We start from the raw sequence: 24,151 nt of genomic DNA on the forward strand, positions 1-24,151 counted from the left end.
GACTGAGGAGCAAACCCATTTAGAAGAGGGGTCTGTTAATGGCCCTGTATGATATGTGATGTCTGCTGCCTTGGCTGAAGAAAATGAACTGAGATCCAGGTGTTTGAGTGTTTCTTGAGGATTTCATCTAGACCCTGTTGAAGCCAGTCACTTCTGCACTAATTTTGCAAGGGATCAGGACCAGCAACATTTATATTCTAGATTTTAAGACATTGTACAGAAATTCCTAAGTGTAAAAATATTGCACATTGAGAAATACCAATAATTTTTGCGTACATTTATATTGTATTGTTCTAAATAACGGGTAGCCTGTGAAATAAGATCGTGCTACCCAGGTAATGATGACAGTAGTGTTACTGTAGTTAAAATGGCTGTAAGAATAGTTTTATAAAAAAGTGAATACACAAATCTAATGTATTTGAGACAACTATTTGATGATTAGTGTGACCAAAGTATTTAGCAGTTTTCATACATTTTTCACCTTGTAAAAAGAAAAGAAAAAAATGAATTAATGTTTCTTCTGAAACTGAAAAGCCCTATAAATGTTATTTTGGTTGTTTTAGCTTACAGAAGTGATTTAAATAAGAATTCTGGGTGTTCAACATTTTACAACACGTTTTTTAATTGGTAATTGTTTTCTGTATTGTTTAAAACATATAAAAAATGTATGTCTATTGGTAGAGATTTTAAATATTTATTGCTACAGCTTAGTTGCCATATGTTCTGTTAAGTCTTGTTTGCTTGAAACAATACCTTACAGGTGAAACACTAGAATATTTGAAGTGCACATGGCTTGTTGTGTTAAGTGATTCACTTGCCTTTTAACCCATTCACCAAGATTGAGTAACACTGAACATTTCAGGACAATTTGCATATATGAAACGCTGTAATTCTTTTAGACAATTCAAGTAAATGAAAGGCCCATGCTGCTATGTAATTACAGTACATGCATTTTAAAAGTATATAGTGTTTTTAATACAAATTTTGGCAGCAGAGCATGTTACTTTCACTGCGCTGATCTGTGTGAGGCTTTCATTTGTATGTTCTAAACCAGTTATTTCACAGCTGGTTTGTGTGTGTGTGTATATATATAGTGATCATAGAAACTAATTCTGTGTAATTTATAATTTTCTATTTCAGTGTAAAATTCCAACAGCCTTCTCAAACAAAAAGAAGCAATATACTGTCTATTGCTGTATTGTCTGGTGAAAGGGTTAAAGTAGTTCACTCTTGCACTTTTAGATGCAATTCCATATTTGTTTCTGCAATAGCTATATTCATTTATTTTTACATCATTTGTTTTCCTGACTAGAACTTAAAACCAAAAAGCTACTTTGAACAATGGCCAGTGATTTATTTTACATGTCCCAAGTAATGTGCCTAAATATTACCTTGCATACAAAAACTAAAAAACAAAGATAAACCAGCACACACACACACACACACACACACACACACACACACACACACACACACACATATATATATGTAAAAAATATACATATATATAATAGCATTGTCCTTATTGGTTCCTCTCTTGCATTTTCTGCAGCAAATTTCAGTGGCACGCATGAATGCAAGTTGTTACAAACTGATCAGTTGTGTGAAAATGGAGGAAAAGCACACAATATCATAGGCAGAATTGGCAGCTGTCATGGTTTAACCCCAGCACCAACTGAAACACCATGCAGCTGCTTGTTCACCACCCTCCTCCGTCCCATGGCATAGGGAGGAGAGTCAAAAAAGAAGTAAAACTCAGTGTCTTGAGATAAAGACCATCTAATAGAACAAAAAGGAAGAGAATATTAATAGAATATACAAAACAAGTGATGCACAGCACAACTGCTCATTACCTGGTAGTGCCCAGCCAGTTCTGGAGTAGGGATACCCCCCAGCCACCTCCCCCCAATTTGTATGCTGAGCATGATGTCATATGTTATGAAATATCCCTTTTTCTTAGTTTGGGTCAGGTGTCCTGGCTATGCTCCCTCCCAGCTTCTACTACACCTCCTCTCCCAGCAGAGCATGGGAAGCTGAAAAGTCCTTGACTTAGTTGCTCAGCAACAACTATCAGTGTGATATCAACTTTCTTGTCATCATTAATCCAAAACATAGTGCTATGCCAGCAGTTAAGAAAATTAACTCTATTTGTGTGGAAACCAGAACAGCAATTAAGACTGCCCTTTTATTTTCACTTTATAATGTGGAGTCTAGTCAGTTTCTAAGTTGTTTCTTCTTCAGTTCAGAATTACTTCCAAATCAGCTTGACCAAAACGTGTATTGGCTTTAAAGGTCACAGTTGTCCTTTTATCAGTTTCTGATCTGTTATTGAACAAGCAATTTTAGAACAAAACCACTGATTTCAACACATGACTTGCAGTCCAAGTAGAGATACCAGCTACAGGAAGGCAGTATCTTTGTTATGTAGGTTTCAAGGAATAAAACTTTTGTTCTTTCCAGTGAAGCTGCTTGTCTCTTGCTAACAAGTTGAGTTAGCTTGAAAGGTGAAAGAGATACTGGCATCAAATTAGTTGAAACTATTTCAGTCCTGTTGCCTGAAGTTCAGCAAAACCTTCTAGTGTGTCATCCTTCCTTTTGTTAATGAACTGTCATACCAGTCCACTATCTGGTTCATGCCGAGCTCAAAATCAAAGAGCGGGAGTGTTTTTGTCCCCTTCTGTTCTGGATAGGTAGTAAGAGTTGAGTGGAGGTATAAGAAGCGATGGTGAGTGGAGGTCATCCTTCAAGGTAGTGTGCGTTCTAGTTAAAAGGTGCAAGAGAGGTAAACTGGGTTGACTTATGCTAATTCCAGTGGTCCTATTGCATTTATTATTAGTTTTAACAGCTTATGTGGGAGGTGAGTTAAGCCTAGGATTTAACCTAGATTTGATGTAGTGTGATCTTGTGAGTGTAGGGTGCATTTTACCCAGTAACTATTACTGTACAAGGAACCCTGATCTTGAAGGGAAAGCTTTGGATGAGCATTTCTGGAGGGATGTATGGGTGTGTGTACACACACCCCCATGCTCCTTTTCCTATCTTTTAGCGACACAGTGCTGCTCACATAGACTTAACATACTTGAACATACTTGGAGAGTTCTGAATGGCTGTGTTGCCCAACCTGTTTAATCAACTTTTACATGCGCACAATGGAATTTGAGTCTTCTTTATTAAAAGATACCTAAAGCATTTGTGAGATGGGCTAAATTCTAGTACCTTTATACAGGTTGGACTTCCCTACACTGTTTTTAGCAGCAGTTGAGATGAAATAAGCTCGTAATGTGTATGTGTGTTGTCATATTTCAGTGCTCTTTGAAATGGCTAGGGGCTCAGTCACTTAGAACTGAGGCATAATGATGTCAGTTGATATTAAAAGGAAATTAATTTTCCCTTCAGGACTTCTCTGGTAAGGGATTTTTGCTCAAGCAAGAGTGTGTTGCAGAAGTGGCTAGACCAGCAATAAATGCAATAGCTCATTGTCTCTTTGGACCTCTGTCTCCTATCTGGCAGAGTAGATGAATCATACCTTTTTAACCAGTTAAATCATTATATTTAAGTGTAAGCCTTGTATTAGATTTTACAGCAAGACTATTCCATATATGTAAAAGTGTAAACTGTCATTGTGACTATTATTATTAATAATTAAGCAAGCATTCCCCCGTTCTCTGAGTTGACAGGTAGTCACTGAGAAGACAACAGGATAGTTGAAAGAAACTGTATCATTATGAGTACAACCCAGTGTGACTATGCTCTTGAGTGAAACCTACCTTCTGGCTTCTGTTAAGCCTTGTATCTACCTCTTGAAAACAGTGAGTTCTGTATTGTCATCTGCATAATCCTGTGGAAACTCACCTGGAACATTCTTTGTGTGAAATCCACTGAAGGGTTACAAAATACTTAGGAGGAAGATTAATCAGGTTGTTAGTATCATTCATTGTATACTTATCTTCCTATTTAAATGATCTTCAGTTTCCTTTGAGATTTTTGTTTTCTAACATACATACTATACGTTTAGATCAGGAAGTATTGTATATAACTGGCTCTATTAATATACTTAAGCAATCACTTCTGGCTGTCTCAGAATAAATAGTGCTTTCTACAGTGTAGTATAAATGCTTCAAGTTTCCTTATAGAAGTGTCTGTTGTTTCTGAAATGAAGATGGAAAATTGAAGTTAATTCAGCAGCAACAAGCCTTTTTTTAGTGAAGTTTTTAACATCTGTCTTTTAATTTTGTATCTTTCTAACAGGTAAGGATTTGGTGTCCTTCTGTTAGGTTATTGCTTGAATATGTAAGGTTACAGCATACAGAAAGACTAAGGAAATAAAATTAAAATTAAAAATACTCTTAACATAAAAATAGAAGCATTTTCCTGCCTGCTTTAGCTTAGAACAGTTCATGAAATCTTTTGGATGTTCCCAGACCTGGTTTGGCTTGGAGTTCAAATTGTGATTTACTCTGTGCTTAGTGTTTCAAATGAAAGATACAGAATGTTGACTGTCTTCTCTGGGTTTTTGTATCAGACAATGGCACAAGGTTGCCAAAATAAGCCTACTGACTGCTTAAACTCAAGTGACCTTGTTTCTGGTTTTGGAGTTCTACAGAGTACTTTTCCTGTTATATCCTTATAGAAACACTTGTTAATGCTCTGTTTGTTAAAAAGGGTTATTATTCTGTAGTTACAGCTAAACCGTCGTCTGAAGTGTGCTTTCAGATGAAATGGGTTCTGCTTTGGAGTGAGCCATAGTGGACTATGAGTATTGATCAGCTAGCATTCAAATGAGAAAAGGCAGTAACATAGGAATTGTTAGATGTTCATGGGACTGGGCGATCCTATTCTTTCTCTGTAGTTCGTTCAGAATTAAGTAGCTTGAAAAGGTGGAAGAAGCATGCAGCTGCTTTGTTTTGTTTTTTAAATGCTGGTACTGTGCATGTCTACTTCAAAATATTTTAAAGACAAGTCTCTGAACTTGGGGAAGTGGTGGGTGACTTCCACATCAATGGATAGAATATATTCTCTTCTTAACACAGCCAGCTATAGTGTGCATCGTGCATATCCTAAATGCACTGAACTGTAGAATACTAGGAAGAAGAAAGAGGTACTTGTGCAGCTCATTTTGAATAATTTTGGTAAATATAAAATGTCTGAGCTCCCATCTCTACACATATCAGTGGTCACCAAACAGCCTGACTGTAATTTGAAGGGAGGAGGAACCAGTGCCTCTGCTTTCTGAGGCCAACTTCAACTTCTGTCAAAGAAGATTTCTCTGCTTCTCTCATGGTCCAACTACTGATGTTGAAAAAAACAGGTCAGAATGACTGATGGAAGAAGGTGTTTACTGAGCATATCTTGGTGTGAAGAGAAGTTGAATGGCAGATGCTAGCTGCTAATCTATTTAGCCTTAAGCACTAACTAAATTAGATAGCAGAAAACAATGACTAATTAAACTTACAGTAAGTTAACTCATTAATATACTAAAATACCCTCCCTTGTGGTGGAAGGGCCCCCTACTTAAAAAAGCTACCTACCCTCTGACCATGCATAGTGAAAAGTAGAAGCACTACCATTTTAAGTGGAAGCGAAGAACTAGTTAACTAACCGGGTAGATGAATTATATCCATCAGCCTTTTTTAAGAGGCTGTGTGAAGCAGCTAGAAAGTGAATGGATTTTAATCCAGATGACAGAGCAAATCAGAATGTTTAATGTGTAGTTTTTTGGACAGTTGGCTCAGGACATAAGAAGAAAGTTACAGGAAGTTGATGGGGCTGAGGGAGTGTCCGTTTTGCAGTTGACAGATGGAAGAGAGAATGAGAAATGAGATAGGCTGGCAGCATCAATAAAGGGGAATGATATCCTAGGAGACAGAGGCAGGAGAATTGGTAAAGGACAAGATGGGGTGATACATTATTTCCTTCATGCTTATGAAGCAACATTAATTGGAGTATAGTCGTATATTATAAAGACACACACCTCCACCCTCCTCAGGACACTTTTTTCTTCATCTAATGAATAGTGTGGCTACCACTCATAAAGGCCTGCAAAAATCAAAGCCCTTTGGGGCAAGATCAGTGTGGTGTCAAAACCTTCCCGTATGGAGTTTTTAACATACAGAACATACAGACCAAAAAATAAATGCTAGAAATTATAATGGGCTAGTTGCCCAAGAAGCTTGGCTGTACCTCATTAATAAACTAATGCCCTTAGGTAACTTGACGAATCATAAATTAAAACCACACCTCCAGAACTTAAGATACCTGCCTCCCCTTCAAGACTCTGACCTATTGAGCTTGTGCAGTAAAAATCGTAATATGAAGACAAGGAAACCCTACACCAGTCAGCTTTGAGTTAAGGGATTCTTCGCACTAGTAAAAACCTGGGGAACAATGGATGTGCTAAATATGTTCATTTACAATGTATAAATGTATGCCTGTTCCAATGTTGTGTGTGCTAGCTTTGTGGGCATACACCCTAGGACCCCTTTCTGCCCAGAATTGCTAATAAATTGCTGATATATCAACTCATTGTGTTAGCGGCTTGCACACCAGCTAGACATCCTGTTTTGGGACAATATTTTGGTGACCCAGATGGGAGAGCCATAGGCCCCGCCCAGTTTATCTGATCTGTTCTGGCAGTAGGAATGGCATGAGTGGACTCTAGCAAGCAGTGACCTTTTGATTGAGGACTCTGGATGATCCCTTCTGTACGCTGGAGCAGCCAGCAATTCAGCAGTGTCAAGTAGAGGTATCAGAAGGATATGGAGGGGGGTTTACTCTGGGATGTGAGTGTCTCTTCTTCTAGAAGCCCTGCAAGCATTTTACTTGATGTTATATTTGGTGTTTGTACACATAGATGTGCAGTGGATAAAAGGTCCTTATGCTCTTGCCGATTATAAATTGGAACTGAGTGTAAGAAACTTTTGATTACTTGATTTTGTGTTTGACTTGTTTGGTATTTGGTGTTGCCTACACATAGGCATGTGGCAAAGGAAAGTTCCTTTCACCTTTTCTGACAAAAGATCAAAGCCAAGTGCACAGAACCTTTTTGTAAAATGGGAGTGGCTCCTTAACCCCAAGTATCCCTTGTACCCCCTTGGGATGTATTTTGAAAAACTGGAATAAGTTTCGAGGAGACCTTGTGACTAAAGATAAATGAAAAATACTGCAGTCAATGGTGGCCACAGTATAGATGGGGGAAAAAATGGCCAGAGAAAGGTTAATTGAAATAAAATACCTTTTAACAGTTAATGTTTTGTTGTAGGGTAAATGGTACAAAGTACCATATGTTGATGCTTTTATGACATTGGAAATTATTATGAAACCAGAACAGAATAAAAATGTGCACTCAAGTGTAGATGGTATTTATACAGTAAATATAATAATTGGGTCAGATAGGAAAAATCAGGAGAACAAAATAGGAGTGAGAGGAGGCACATCTAGAGGGGGACGGAATCCAAGGGTAGTTGCTAGTAATAAGCCAACTTTGGGTCCCAACCAGTATGCTGATTGTAAACAAGGAAACTGAAATGTTGCTTGTCTCGAATTAAAGAAAAAAATAACTGAGTGAGGATGTAAAACTTAAAATGTTAGAAGACTTGGAATGAAGAGGACTGGGGGAAATATTCCTGTTTCCCCAGATAATCCCCCTCGTTCTAAACAAGCTGGGGAATCAAACTACAAATTTTTAGTAGCTGTATTAAATAGTCATAAAGGATCATTAAATAAACAAACTGTCCCTATTGTTGGGGCAACTAGAAAGCAAACTGTAAGGCTGTTTTTAAAATCAACAGTATAATTTGAAGCAACTAATTTAGGGGTTCCTATGTATGCCATGTTTTACAGTTTTGGATTTGAAGGGTGCCTTTTTCTGCATTCCACTAGATTAACAAATTCAAATGTTGTTTACTTTCAAGTAGGAGAGTCTGACAACAAGAAGATGCAACTGTTGGGTGGTACTTAAATGAGGTTTTAAGAATAGCCCTGCCTTCTTTGATACTGTATTGATGGAATGATCCATGCTCATGGAACAATCCAGAAAGAAAAGAGGACTTGAATTCACAAGAAACTCTTATTAAATGTTCTTGAGAAAATTTAAAATTTTAGAAGTTATCCTTTAAGAAGTAGTGGTGCTACACTGTAAAGCTCATCAAAAAGGTCACAGTGGAGTTGTCCAACGAAATCCATTGTTCTCATGTTTCAGTATTCTTTTTTAGGGTATGATGAATCCAGAATCTATTTCCTCTGCTTTCAAGGCTGTGAATGCAGTCAAAGGACATAGTATGCTCCTTTCGTCTTTTCTTTAAAAGGCGCATCTTTCAATGTCTGAAACAAATATGATGTCTGTAAACAGGAGTGACACTGGAAAAATGAATGCCTGAACAACAGTAAGCCAGAGGAACAAGATTAGTGGGAAATCTTAACCTTATTATGTATCAGTACAAGTTTAAAGTACACTTTTCATACAAAAAAAAAAAAGTATCGAAGTACACTTGATTGAAGTGGATAGTGTTGATTCAATAATCACAAACACAAACTTTTGCCTCAATTTCTGGGAAGCTATAAAAATGTCAGCAAAGTGGGTCAAATATATCAGGTAGTGTCCCAAAATGGGGTCAGTTTACCGAGCGTACAATAATCCAATCCACACACAAAGTTGAGGTGTTTCTTTATTCCAGTTCTGTGCAGGAAGGGATGCTAGGTGGTAAATCAACAAAGCTAGCACACCTTACCCATAACACAAGGTTTCTTTTATACACAAAATATGCAAAATAGCCATATCACTAAGGATACTGATAATTCATCTATATGATTGGTTAACTAGTTATTTGCTTCCACTTAAAGCAGTAGCACTTCTAGTTTTCACTAAGCATGGTCAGAGGGTAGGTGGCTTTTGTGAGAAGGGAATCCTTTCAGCTATAGGGAGGGTATTTTAGTATGTCGATGAGTTCACAATAATTGTAATTTGTCATTTTCTGCTTAGTTCTTAAGATTAGAAGTATTAGCAGTTAGCATCTTCATTCAACTCTTCACACTAAAGATACGCTCAATAAACGCCACCTTCCATGTTGACCTGCCTGTTTCAACATCATTTTGCCCCTTTTGAGACTTAAAACTTTTGCTTTGAGTTTCATATTTATATTTCTTCTTTAATACTCAGTGTCTCTCATTATTATGTCTCTGCTCTTACAATGTGACTTAGATGGTTTCTTCGTCATTAAATTTTTTTACAATTGCCGTTCACAGTTTTGGACCATTTTGGTGTCACACCCTATACCATATTGAACAATAACATGAATGTGCACAAATATTGCAAGCCCTGTAGCTATTAAGCTAGTAATTTTCCTAAATTCCTAAAGCCATGAGGTGAGCCAGTTCTATACCTCAGCAAACGCAAGAGAGCTATCATCATTTTGTATTTCATGTAAAATTATAGAATCACAATTATTTGGATTGGAAGTAACCTTAAAGATCATCTAGTTCCAACCCCCCCTGCATTGACAGGGACACCTTCCACTAGAACAGGTTGCTCAAAGTCCTATCCAACCTGTGCTTGGAACAATTCCAGGGAGGGGGAATCCACTACTTCCCTGGGCAACTTGTTCCAGTGTCTCTTTTCTTCCTAATGTCTAACCTACATCTACCCTCTTCCAGTGCCAGGTCCTCTTCCAGTTTAAAGACATTACCCCATAAAACATCCCTCCATGGCTTTCCTGCAGGCCCCTTTCAGGTTGTTCTTCCGGCTGAACAACCCCAACTCTCTCAGCCTGTCTTCATAGGAGAGGTGCTCCAGCCCTCTAATCATCTTTGTGGCCCTTCTCTGGACTTGATCCAACAGCTCCATGTCCATCTTATGTTGAGGGGTCCAGAACTGGACACAATAAATACTCCAGGTAGGGTGTCATGAGAGCAGAGTAGAGGGGGAGAATCGCATCCCTTGACCTGCTGGCCACATGTCTTTTGATACAGCCCAGGATATGGTTTACTTTGTGGGCTATAAGTGGATATTGCTTGATCATGTTGAGCTTTTCATTGACCAGACACCTCCAAGCACTTCTCCTCAGGACTGCTCTCAATCCATTCAACCTGTATTTGTCCTTGGGTTTGCCCTGAACAATATAGAGGACCTTGCACTTGTCCCTGTTGAACTTCATGAAGTTGACATGAGCCCACCTCTTAAGCCTGTCAAGGTCCCTTTGCATTTACCATCTTTGGAAGAAGAGGCAGACAACTCAAGATGAATACAGGGATCTTGTGAAGTCATACAGAGAGAAAATTAGGCAAAAGCTCAGCTAGAGCTCAGTCTGCCCTCTGTCATAAGGGACAATGAAGTTTTTACAATAAAAAGAGAACTAGAGAGAATCTCCATCCTTTATTGGATGTGGTGGAGAACATTGCAATTAAGGACAAGGAAAAAGCTGAAATACTTAATGCCTTCTTTGCCTCAGTCCTTGAAAGTCGGATTGGTTACCCTCAGAGTATTCACTCTCCTGAGCTGGAAGATAATGACAGAGAGCAGAAACCCCCCCCATAATCTAAGAGGAAGCAGTTAGGGATATGCTGCGGCACCTAGATGCTCACAAGTCTATGGGGCCGCATTGATACACCTAAGACTACTGAGGGAGCTGGTGGAGGAGCTCACTAAGCCTCTCTCCATCATTTATCAACAGTCCTTGCCAGCATGACACCCATCTACAGGAAGGGCCTGAAGGAGGATCCAGGGAACTACAGATGTGTCAGCCTGACCTCGATGCTGGGAAAGATAATCAAGAGGTTCATCTTGAGTGCTCTCACATGGCAAGTTGTCACAATTTGACTCAGGATTGGCAATTAAACCAGAGACAACAGTGTTCTTGATCCCCTCCTCCTCCCACCCAGGTAGGGAAGGAGAGAGAGAATGAGAGAAAGACTCTGGATTGAAAACTAAACTAGACAGCTTTAATTAAACACCAATGATGAAAGAAAATATGTACAATTATATACAAATATGTTCAGGAACATGTAAAAGCCTCTTGCCTCCCACAGCACTCTCTTAGCTGTGAACAGTCCCGAAAAGTCCCAGAGCGCTGCCAGAGAGTTACGAGGGTCAGGAGCTCTCAAGCCTAGGGGTCGATGGTGATGGATAGATGGATGGAGTCCTCCCTGGACTCCTTGTCAGGCATGGACAGAAGAGAAGGGAAGAAGCAGCAGGAAGGAAGTTGTCTTCTGTGATCTCTGACTTTCTTCTGAGCTTGCATAGATATATGGAATGGAATATCTCTGGCCAGTTTTGCTGTCTGTCTTATTCAGCCTCATCTCCTCGTAGTGCCTGAGCCAGCACAGCAAAGATGTGACCTTGAAGTCCCGGCAATGGCATAAACATTCCAGTGTTATGAGTCCTAGCTGGTGAACTTGCTGCTAGTTAAAGGAGAGCTAACTGAAGGAAAAAAAAAAAAATCAGTAAAAGGAAAAGTGGCTTCATCCTGGCTCAAACCAGGATACAAGTGCCGGACAGTCAGGAGATCAGGCCCAGCCAGCATGGGTTCAGGAAAGGCAGGTCCTGTTTGACCAACCTCATTTCCTTCTATGACCAGGTGACCCTCCTGGTGGATGAGTGAAAGGCTATGGATGTTGTCTATCTAGACTGTAGTGAAGTCTTTGATACTGTCTCCCACAGCATTCTCCTAGAGAAGCTGGTGGCACATCTCATAGGCAGGTGCACCCTTTGCTGGGATAGAAACTGGCTCGATAGTCAAGTTGTAGTAAACTGAGTTAAATCCAGTTGGCAGCTGGTCACCAGTGGTGTTCCCCAGGGCTCAGTTTTGGGGCCAGTCTTGGTCAGTATCTTTCATCAGTTACCTAGATGGAGGGTTTGAGCACTTCCTCAGTAAGTTTGCAGGTGGCACCAAATTGGGCAAATTTGGGAGTGTTGATCTGCTCAAGGGTAGCAAGGCTCTGTAGGGGGGCCTGGACAGGTTGAATTGATGGACTGAGGTCCATTGTACGAGGTTGAGTAAGGCTAAGTGCCAGGTCCTTTCCTTGGGTCACAGCGACTCCATGCAATGCTACAGGCTTGGGGAAGCATGGCTGGAAAGCTGCCTGGTGGAAAAGGACCTGGGGGTGCTGGTTGACAGCTGGCTTAGCATGAGCCAGCAGTGTGCCCTGGTGGCCAAGAAGGCCAACGGCATTCTGGCCTGCATCAGAAATAGTGTGACTAGCAGAAGTAGGGAAGTAATCATATCCCTGTACTCGGCACTGGTGAGATCACGCTTTGAGTACTGTGTTCAGTTCTGGGCCCTTGTGGAGTAATTGCTGGAGGTGACTTAGAAAACCTGTATTCACACTTCAAGGACAGCACTGATGAAACTTTCAGGGTAGAATGCAGCTAAGATGCAAAGAGCTTGTACTGTGGTTGTTTCCCAAGCAACCCCAGTTGATGACAACACTAAGGGAGCTTGGTGTGCTAACTCTTAAGATAATGACATGGAGAGTGAAACGGGGTGGAAACACTGAGGCCACTATTTCTCATACAGGCCAGGATGCTCTTTGCCTTCTTGGCCACCTGGGCACACTGCTGGATTGTGTTCGTCCAGCTGTCAACCAGAATGAGTTTGTCACAGTTCAACTAAGGATCAGCAATTAAACAAATGACAATAATGCTCTCTATCCCTTCCACCTCCCACACAGATAGGGAAAGGAGGGAAAGAATAAGGAGACTTCCAGATTCAAAAGGAAACTAGACAGCTTTCATGAAATACTAATGATGAAAATATGTACAATTATATACTAATACATACAGGAATTTGCAAAACCCCTATGACCTCTTCCCACCCTCAGCAGCTCCCAGTGTACTCCTCTGAGCTGGGGATGAAAAGTCCCAAACTGCTTGCAGTGATAGTGGCAAGACAGGAGCACATGGGCCTAGGGAGATGGATAGACAGAGTCCTCCCCATATGCTGGCCGTTGATGGAAGAGAGAAGGAAAGGAGAGACTTGACTTCAGTGATCCTGGAAATTATACAACGTGTGACATATATGGGGATGGAATAATCTATTTGGTCAATTTTGCAATCTGTCTAGTCCACTTCTCCCTACAGGAGGGTTGCAGATACGACTCTTCTGCTCCTTTAGTGTCCAAAGCAGCAGATCTGTCAAGAGGAGCAAAGTAGCCTTGGTTATCTCAGCAGTAACTATAAACATTACCAGTTCACTAACTGAAAAACTTCTGTTAATTTCAGCAAGTGTGATGCTTAGAAAAGAGTTCACTGAAGAAGAAAAAAAAAATCAGGAAAAAGAAAATTGGCTTCATCTTAGCTCAAACCAGGACAGAGTTGCTCCACTATCAATTAAGAAATCTGTAGTTTTATTCCACAGCTTAACTGGAATGATGGGATCAGCTGGGGAAGCTTTGATAATGTACCCCAATCCCTCTCAGTCTGCCCACCAAAGAAAGTAACAAAAGCAAAATTATCCAATTCCCTCTCGGGATTCAAATCCATCCACTGTGTTTACCTTGCATAGCCTTTCTTAAAATCACAGAATCACAGAATCTTAGGAGTTGGAAGGGACCTCAGAATATCATCTAGTCCAACCCCCCTGCCAGAGCAGGATCACCTAGAGTACATCACACAGGAACGCATCCAGGTGGGTTTTGAATGTCTCCAGTGAAGGAGACTCTACAACCTCTCTGGGCAGCCTGTTCCAGTGCTCTGTCACTCTAACAGTGAAGAAGTTTTTTCTGATGTTTACGTGGAACCTCCTGTGTTCCAGTTTGCACCTATTGCCCCTTGTCCTATCACTGGACATCACTGTAAAAAGTCTGGCTCTGTCCTCCTGACCTTCACCTTTAACATATTTGTAAACATTGATGAGGTCTCCCCTCATTTTCCTCTTCTTCAAGCTGAAGAGACCTAGCTCCCTCAGCCTTTCCTCATAAGGGAGATGTTCCACTCCCTTAATCATCTCTGTGGCTCTGCGCTGGACTCTTTCAAGCAGTTTCCTGTCCTTCTTGAACTGAGGGGCCCAGAATTGAACACAATATTCCAGATGCGGCCTCACCAAGGCAGAATAGAGGGGGAGGAGAACCTCCCTTGACCTACTAACCACACCCTTTCTAATACACCCCATGATGCCATTGGCCTTATTGGCCACAAGGGCACATTGCTGGCTCATGGTCATCCTCCTGTCCTGACCCCCAGGTCCCTTTCTCCTACACTGCTCTCCAGCAGCTCAGCCCCCAACCTGTACTGGTACATGGGGTTGTTCTTTCACAGATGCAAGACTCTACACTTGCCCTTGTTGAATTTCATCAAGTATCTCCCTGCCCAGCTCTCCAGCCTGCCTAGGTCTCACTGAATGGCAGCACAGCCTTCTGGTGTGTCAGCCACTCCTCCCAGTTTAGTGTCATCAGCAAACTTGCTGAGGGTACACTCTGTTCCCTCATCCAGGTCATTGATGAAAATATTGAATAGTACCGGTCCCAGTACCGACCCCTGAGGGACTCCACTAGTCACAGACCTCCAACTAGATTTTGTCCCATTGACCACCACTCTCGGACTTCTTCCTTTCAACCAGTTCGTGATCCACCTCACTACCTGACCATCAAGAGCACACTTCCTCAGTTTATCTATGAGGATGCTGTGGGAGACTGTGTCAAATGCTTTACTGAAATCAAGATAAACCACATCTACCACCACCCTACCATCATCTATCCACCTAGTTACTTCCTCATAGAAGGCTATAAGGTTGGTCAAACATGACTTTCCCTTGGTAAAACCATGTTGAATGCTCTTAATGACCGCCTCATCCTTGATATGCCTAGAGATAGTGTCAAGAACAAGTTGTTCCATCACTTTTCCAGGGATGGAGGTGAGGCTGACCAGTCTATAGTTACCCCGGTCCTCCTTCTTGCCCTTCTTGTAGACTGGGGTGACATTTGCTATCCTCCAGTCCTCAGGCACCTCTCCTGTTGCCCACAACTTCCCAAAGATGATGGAGAGTGGCCTAGCAATGACCTCCACCAGCACTCTCAGCACCCACAGGTGTATTCCATCTGGACCGATTGATTTATGAATGTCCAGATGGCTTAACTGATCCCTAACCCAATCCTCATCTGCCAAAGCAAACTGCTGCTTCATCCTGACATCTTCTGGGGCTCCTGCAGAGAGTCTGCAGCAGAAAAGACAGAGGCAAAGAAGGCATTCAGTACCTCTGCCTTCTTTATATCCTCTGTCACCAGGGCACCCACCTTATGCAGCAGTGGGCCTATATTGCCTCTAGTGTTAGTTGTATCTGCAATGTCTTTGAAGAAGCCCTTTCTATTGTCTTTGACCTCACTAGCAAGGTTTAGTTCCAGGGACGCCTTAGCTTTCCTTATTGCCTCCCTACATCCCCTGACAACAAGTCCTGTATTTCTCCCAAGTGGCCAGCCCCTCCTTCCATGATCCACAGATTTTCTTTTTCCACATGAGTTTGGCCAGCAGTTCCTTGTTTAACAATGTGGGTCTCCTGGCTCCCTTACTTGATTTCCTACCCATAGGGATGGTCTGATCAGGAGCTTGCAAGAAGCGGTCCTTGAATATTGACCAACTATCTTGAGCCACTTTACCATCTAGTACCCCATCCCATGGGACTTCTCTTAATAATTGATTGAAGAGGCCAAAGTTGGCCCTGCGGAAGTCCAGGGTTGTGGTCCTGCTAGATATTCTGTTCCTCCCACACAGGATCCTGCACTCCACTATGTCGTGATCACTGCAGCCAAGGCTGCCATTGACCATCACCACTTCAACCAGACCCTCCTTGTTGGTGAGTACAAGATCCAGCAGCACTCCTCTCCTAGTTGGTTTGTCCACCTTAAAGAAGCAAATTTCAAAACTCTGTCAGGAAACTCAGATGAAATAGGTAGATGTTTTGCCCTTAGCTCTGTTAAGGGTCCGAATAACTTCAAGGTCTTGGGAGGGAATGAGTCCCTGTGAAATCCTATATGAAAAACCTTAGCCTGTAAACAGTTTGACTGAGAAAGATGTCCAGATGCAATTGAATGGGGATCGAATTCTTACTGAGTATATCTTGTCCTTGGGGTCTACTTTATGGTCTCTCCACAGGTATCTTAATGAGATGACACTTACACTGCTTGATAGCCTAGTGCATACTTTCAAACCAGGAGACTGAGTTTATATTAGGACTTGGAAGGACAAACATTGGAAAGGACCATACCTGGTTTTGTTAATCACCCCAAATCCTGTTAAAGTAGAGGGTTTGAGTCCTTGGATTCACTATGCAAAAGAAACACCAAAACCTGATAAGGACCAATGGACTTCGACACCTACAGGGGATTTAAAACTGAAAATCTTCATATATGATCCTTGCTGATGAATGATACCTGTGCATGCATGAATTGGGATTGCACTTGAGGGTTCTTGATACTATTTTTATTATTAACATATTGTAAGGTTTGAATACTTTTTATATGCCTCGTGCTTTGTAGAAATTTTAATTCATTTGGAGACCATAGTTATTCTGGTAAAGAAGGAAATTTTGGTGTTGCTTGGTCTGATAAAAATAGTGAGTAATGTGAAGTTTGGTAACATGTCAGTGCAGGCTACAGATTGGGAGCAAACCATGCATATCAGTCTGATAGAAGAGGTAGTTGAAGCCACCAATAAAACCAGTTGCTGGGTTTGTACCCGTTTTCCTGAGCATTGAAAGAAAGGGAGTACCTTGGACTGGCATTCCTATCCCTTCTGGATCAACTGATTCCTCCTGGATTAACTTATAGGCTAATGCAACATTTCATGTAGGAACTCAAGAGTTGGAAATAAGCACCCTGGCAATAAGTGAAAAATATTGTACATGCATACAAAGGTGCAGTCCCCTGAAAGGCTTTGATAAATTTGATTGCCAAGAGAATACAACTATTGTGGCAAATTATTCAGGATGTGCCCGAATGGTATCAGCTGGATTTCCAATTGTGGGGAGAAAATACAATGGCTGGCCAGTTCTATAAGTTAAAGGTTGGCATTAGATATATGGAACTAAAGCCAGAAAAGTACTACTACTAAATTGGTCAGGAATTTGCACACTAGGAGCTGTACTCCCTAATGTGACTTTTATCAATAAATTGAAAGGCAAGGAACAAATATGGCTTAAGACTCCCTTGTGAAAATGAGAAAAAGGGATATCCATTAGTTAAAAGAAACACTGCATTTTCACACTTTTGTAAGATGGTTCCTCCCTTGTCTTGGAGTAAGTGAATTAGAGGAAGCAATAGTAAACATTTCTACAATCGCTGAGTTAATTGGAAACAAAACTACTGATGCAATTGTGGTCCTTCAGGAGGAAGTTTAATAAGTGGCAAAAATAGCCTTAGATACACCCCTAGCCTCACAGGGAGGAATATGTAGGGTTATTAATACAAGCTGCTATACATGCGTGGAGCCGAGTGGAAAGGGTATCTACATGTAAATGAAATCTGGCACCAGGATGTGATAGTTCTCTTGAGATTGCTGAAGTATGGAAGTACCTCCCATTGTGGTCTCCAGATTAAGGAAGCTGGTTCAGGAAAATAATGAGTAAAGTAGTTATGATGTTTGTGTATCTGTGTTCTAGTTCAATGTGGTACGTAGTGTTGTACCAGAATGCTCTATTGGAAACACCCTACAATTTTTTTTTATTTATTTTTTTTTTCTCTAAATCAGGTTACAGGAATAGAGATTAAATTATAAAATTTATATGGATGTTAAAAAAAACAAATATCCAAATGACTAAGCGAGGGGTCATTATATAGTGCTAATGTAGTGGCATGGAAGAGTGAGACTTAAAAGCTTCTGAAAAATGAGCTCTGTAAGTCTCAAAGGGGAGAACTGGTAAATCTTACTCAGAATGACTGTGCTAAAAAGTGACAACTGCTGGCCTGCTGAGGACTGAGAGGCAGGCTCCACTGCAGGGTGCAGTCTTATATGCATTGTTAACAGGACAGATAACATGATGTCTATCATGGTAAAACACCACTACTCAATTTTAGCCCCAGCCCACTCACATATGGGAAGAGACCAATCAAGGACAATAAATAAGTGTGATAAGCATTGTAACTGGATCTCAGCTTCCACTGTATAAATATTCTGTCAGTAAGGTGTGCTAGTTTTTTTGGCATTAGCCTGCTAGTACCTAACCTTGCACAATGTTGTAATAAACCTGACATCTGTATCTGTGTGTGGATTGGACTTTGTACGCTAGGTAAAGAACCAGCTTTTGGGGCAACAACACTACAGTCTCTGTGAGTACAAAACAGAATTATACTGTTGGGAACTGGCTGTTTATAAGTACAGCATTCAACATCACCATATATGAAAGGAACAGGCTGCCCAGGGAGGTGATTGAGTGATGGTGATCCCTGGAGGTATTTAAAAGATGTATAGCTGTGGTGCTTAGGAATATGTGTTAGCGGTGGATTTGCAGTGTTAGGTTAACAGTTGTATTTTATTATTTTAAAGGGCTTTTCCAATCAAAATGAATCTATGATTCTGTATTTGAGAAGGCAGCATTCCTGAGCTGCAGTAAGTAGATCCAGAATCCTCGTCTAGAGGAACATGTTTCTACATTGGTTATCCAGAAAGTCTAGGGAAATATCTTGCTCATGTAGGCGTATAGTTACACTACTGAAACTGAGTTATACAGATACTCCAGTATCAAAGTTGGTTTGGGTTTTCTTTCCCTAAAACACTCCTTACTCCCATTCCACCAGTCTTTGGATAACAGACTGACAGAGCAACTATGTGGGGGAAGGCAAAAGAAAGACCAGCATCCTATTTATACTTGAAAATGTCTTCCTTAGTAATAAGATAAACAGTAAATACAAATGAAGTTTAAATTGTGTTCTTTGACATTGGACAGCAGTTACATAGGTAGCAGTCTATTGTATTTTTTTCTCAGGCAGGTCAATTTGCCCCTTTCTGCTCTACTTATCTGCTAGACCAGTAAATGATAACTTTACAGGATGTAAAACCCAAAGTGAGGGCAAGAACCATAAAGCTTTTAAATCACAAAAAGACAAAATTTCAAACTGAGAAGGGTAACATGAAAAAACAGTGACTAAAAAATTGCTAATGAAATAAGTAACTATCCTGACTTCAGGTAGCACCATACAAATAAGGTGGCTCAGGTGCATATCAGTTCTGATCAGTAATTAAAAAAAACTGATTATGAAAGTATATTCTCTTTCTATTACTAGGATAAGCTTTCCAGGGTACAACCCCATTTGTAACACTGCATTTCATAGACTTGTGAGGTACAACTTTCATTTAGCTGTCCAAGTTTGCCAAAAAGATCACATTTATCTATCATTTTCTAATTTTACTCTGTATTATATTCTATGCTTGCTTGGTCTCCTTAAAAACACCTAAAAACAGGCCCTATGTTTTTCAATTCCCACTCCTCTAGTACAAAGTAGTATTTCTGCCCTTGATAGGCTGCACTGATTTTAGAGGACTTCTACCTTGCATGAACCTCTTAGAGGCAAATTCAACAATGTAAATATCACTGTACTAACCACTCCAGAGCCTCCGCCCAAAATCCACAAGAGTGAGCATGAGAAACTCAGACTTTTTCCTTTCATTGCTGTCCGTCCTTTGGTTGCAATCTAAGTAGTTGCACCTCATAATAAGTCCATGAGGCCTCAATATTGGGGTGTTTTTTTGTGGTTGCATCATATTTTATCATGTCCACTCTCACAATGTCTTCTCAGAAACATTTTCTGTGAATCTTATGATAGGAAATGACTCACCTGTTGGCTGCACTGACCATGCAGTGGTAGCAGACATCTGTAACTAAGGTGAAAGAGCATCTTTTCTTGGGACTTGAAGTCTTCTATTATAAAATATTATTGCAAAACTTCTATGCCCACTCATCCACAAGACTAGGAGTCCTAAAAGTACACTGTAGGCAGGGTTTTTAAGTATCTGACTTCACCATGTTGGATAGAATGAATGAACTGTTTTTAGTGGTGATGATGAGCTGTAAAAACGCATGCATAGTAACCCTGGGTGTACACAGGCAAAAGTTTGGGGCTTTTTTAGGGGTTTCACAGAAGTGGATTACTGATTTTATGTGCCCAAGGAAACAGGATGACTGTTTGCTGTAAGCACAAGTACTGCTGCTATTACAAAGTAGTTGGGTACTCCTCTGAGTTGGGTATCCAAACTGGCAAAGATTCAAAATATGCAGAGTCTGTTTGAATTACTCTAACCTTTCAGAAATGGGAAGATTTTGTCAGCTAAGTCACATTAAAGTTAAAGAGTATGTTCTGAAATCTAGAAGCAGTAAAAGTGAGCAAATACGATAGCTATCCTCTGGGCTCACAAACAAGTCACTCAGTTCTTTTGAACACAATAACATGAAGTTTATAGTGTCAGCTGGTAAAATGAAAGCATTTCTAGGTATGATTTTGGGTTTGTATCTTTGATTTCTACCGGTAAAAACCACAAAAGAAATTGAATTTTATTAATAATTAAATTATTTTATATGGGTCATGATCAGGCTCTTCATATAAAGTTTTAAAAAGAAGACATACATACACACCTTTACTTACCAGCCTTCATCTCTAGCTTCTAAAATCTATGAAAAAGGAACATTTCCTTTATAAATATGTGTATCTTGAGTATGTGATTTTTGCAGGTTTTGTAATAGTTAATTGTATCTTTTTCACAGTCCCAAGTTCTGTGAAATGTTTCATGAGACATCAGGCAAAAGAAAATGCCAGATACAATGCTGCAAGGATTCTTCATGCATAGAAAGCAAGAGATAATTGTACTGTAAAACCAATTCAAAGCTGGAATAATTTATCTGTCATCCTATTTGTAATAATTGTCATTTGAGTGTAGAAAAACTCATCTCTGGCACCATTCCTTTTCCTGCAAGATACGATCCTGATGGAGCTGTTACGCAAAAGAGATACTGATGTCAGAAGAGACAGATAAGCATGACCAAGGGAAGAGGATACTTGTGTGAATGTCTGTAGCCACAGGAGATGAGTATCACAGTTAGAAGAGAACAATGAGTAGTTAAACTTACTGGGAATATACTCCCCTGGGCTGAAAGAATCCCCCTTCTCACAAAAGCACTCATCAGACAAGCATGTAGAGAGTAATACTGGTGTATATAGGAAATAAGATAAATTAAAATTTGTATGTATAAAAGAAACCCTGTAGGAAGGCACACTTGATTTGTGGGAGCCCACCAAGCTTTTCTCGAACCTGCAATAAGCAATGTCTGCTTCCTAAATGTAGTCTCTTTGTGTGTATTTCAAGAGCTAACATAAAACAATAACAGTTTTCTGGTGACCCACATGGGACACCTGATTCAGACTGGACCTTGATGTGCTGCATGCCACAGAGGGGAGCTTTCACTGCCTGGACTCCAGCACACACTGGAGGATTTTTCCAGGGACTCCTCCCATGATCGCACTGGAGGTCAAGTAGCAGACCAAGGCCCTTATAGACATTGTGATCAGGTGATTTGGTTTGTTTGGTTTGTTCCCCCTAGTAAATTGTATCCACTTTTTGGTATGTGTAGGAGGGATTTTGGAAATTGCCTCATACGCTAGTACAGTGATGACCAGAGTATGGGGAGTCTGCTTGAGAGCCCTTCTCTTGCTAACACTGGTAATTGTTAGAAGTCTATTTGGTTTATTTGTATCCTGTATTTGTGTTATCAAAATGGGTAATGTGTCCTCAGCAGAAGATGGCATTACCAAATGTTCATCATTAGGATGTATTCTGGGAAATTCAAATAAGCTTGGGGATAAACCCCTTACCCCAAAAAAACTGATGTATTGTAATGATTGATGGCAATGGTATACCCTAAAAGATGGGTATAACATATATATATATGTACATATATCTAATATATGTATGTCTGTATATGTTTCATATATATTAAAGAAAAAGTTCTCGAATATGGGGATGGTGGATCACTGGAACAGGTTGCCTATAGAGATGCTGAAGGCCCCATCCCCAGAGACATTCAAGGTCAGGCTTAATGGGGCTCTGAGCAATCTGTTCTAGTTGGAGATGCCCCTGCCTGTTGTAGGGGGGGTGGCCTAGATGACTTTTATAAGTCCCTTCCAATCCAATACATTCTGTGATGAATGAAGCTGTGAGGCATAGGGCCAAACATCAGCTGAACATGTCAGTAATTCCAAGCAGCTGGATAAAAGCAAACTATGAAGTGTAGCAAGCAGACTACCACATGTAATAGTTACTCCAACCAGCACAGGGAAAACAGCTCAGCTGGACAACTTGAGAATACTTTCATATTTTTAGAAAAATTTACCTATTTTGACAGAGAACATAGAAAGCTATGTGAATTATAGAAGTCTAGTAAATGTAACTTAGGAAAAACACTTGTAGAAATTATTGGTTAGCTGTTAGAGAACTGAAGGGAGAAGGAAATCTTCAAATAGGAAAAAAGACTGCTGCAAAAAAAAGCAAGTAGTAAATTTTGGTCTCTAAAGCTGTATTTTCAGTAGCTGGTTCCTGATAGTTTGGACTGACACTGCAAATAATTATTGTTCTACTTACAGCTAAGAATTTGTTTATAATAAACGGTGCAAAAGCATGGAAATTTTGTCTTCCTGATAACAATTTCTTGCAGATTCCCAAAGTAAATATTAATTAGATCTTTTGACTCATCTGTTTTACTGTGAAATACAGTTTGTGGTCTAAACTGATTAGATTAATGTTCTGCTGCAAATAATTTACTTCCTGTAGAAGGGGTATCAGAATATATGCAAAAGAAGGGAAATGCAGATTTATTAATTTTGCTGAAACAAACACTTATTTCAGAATAAGTGATTTGTAAATGTTTCAAATCTTGTTCTCTACTGTAGAGCTCTTTGTTTGAAAAAGAAAATAAACTTTTTTCTCATCTATTGTAGTAGTAGTATCTTTGATACAATAACATGGGAAGGAACACCAATGCAGACAACAAATGATTTAAAACAGACGCGAAATTCCCTCTATTTAGAAAATTATAGGCACCGGTGATGACATAAGATGTGTATGACTAATCTTAGTTAATGCTTGCTGTTGCCAATTAGCTTTATTAGCACAAGCAATTTGAGCACAGGATGACATTACTTTAATTACTGTAAGCAGCTTGTTCATTTATTGAGTGGTGTGCATTTAGAAGAGGGTTATTCTATCTGCAAATTAATCATAAGCCTCTTTGTCATTAGAAATTGAAGAACTGAGAAAAAAAGATTTTACCACACAAACAGAAAAAAATGGGTGATGAAACTCCGGCACAACTATTTTATTTTTTTTATAAAAAGATAAAAGCTATTGTATCATTTCTGTTTGAAAGCTGTACATGAATGATACAAAATTATTACCATTAGAGTTAAGGTTAATAATGTCGACCATTTGGTGGCAGCAATGCAAGAAAACCCCACAATATATCTTGTGAAGGTGTACAGCAAAAATAAGGCTAAAAGTATCTAGAACCCCCCACACACTCTAAGCTTTACAAAATCCACAGGACTTACTTTCTCTTTGTTTATAATGTGAAGGTTATTTTTTTACTTGTGTCACAGGTACCAATTTTTCATACAAATATGCATATCTTCAAAAGGTGGAATGTGTGTAATTTCATTAGCAGAATGGGAGTAGGTATACTCAGATGTGCCAGAGCAAATTAAACAGATCTGAAGCTGTGAGCTGGTTTCATTTGCAAAACTACACTGGATCACAAAACAATTGCTGCAGAACTGTCAAAATCATGTTGATGTTTTGGAAACAAGAATTCAAAATTCAAAATGGGTTGGGTTTTTTCTTTGTGCATTTCTTTCAACGGATCTGTTGCATATCTTGTTTTGGACAAGATATCCACTGTTCAAAACTGAATTTTATAGGGTCTTAAAGAGTAATAGGATCCTTATGTCAAGCTCTGCACTGTTGTTAGTCTCCTTGTTCATCTGCGATTCCTGTAGAAGTATACTTCTAGAGAAAGCAGCCAGTCTGTGTCTTGTATTATGTGCAAGGCCATATCACATAATCAGTTGTGGAATTCACTATATTTAGGCTGCTAGAGTGTGTGAATCTCTGCTGTGAGATTAAAAAAATGAGTGTCTGGCTTTCAGTCCCAGGACATCTGCAACTCAAAATTTCCACTAGCTTCTGACAAAA

At 39.9% G+C, this 24,151-nt stretch overlaps 1 protein-coding gene across 11 annotated transcripts in view; it reads left to right on the top strand.

Annotated features, from left to right (window-relative positions):
* The window catches only part of PPP6R3 (protein phosphatase 6 regulatory subunit 3), a 103,947-nt gene that overhangs the window by 66,657 nt on the left and 13,139 nt on the right, over positions 1–24,151 (top strand). For 4 of the 11 annotated variants that reach the window (XM_051620258.1, XM_051620259.1, XM_051620255.1 and 1 more), the window contains one exon: positions 1–22,896. The exons of 4 other annotated variants lie outside the window; for them this stretch is intronic. In XM_051620258.1, the coding sequence (XP_051476218.1) occupies positions 1–52 (52 nt within the window). In that variant the 3' untranslated portion in view covers positions 53–22,896. 3 more of the 11 variants (XM_051620250.1, XM_051620252.1, XR_007889580.1) reach the window with 2 other exon arrangements.

This window comes from Apus apus, chromosome 5, assembly GCF_020740795.1.
Source record: "Apus apus isolate bApuApu2 chromosome 5, bApuApu2.pri.cur, whole genome shotgun sequence".
NCBI classification, from domain to species: domain Eukaryota; kingdom Metazoa; phylum Chordata; class Aves; order Apodiformes; family Apodidae; genus Apus; species Apus apus.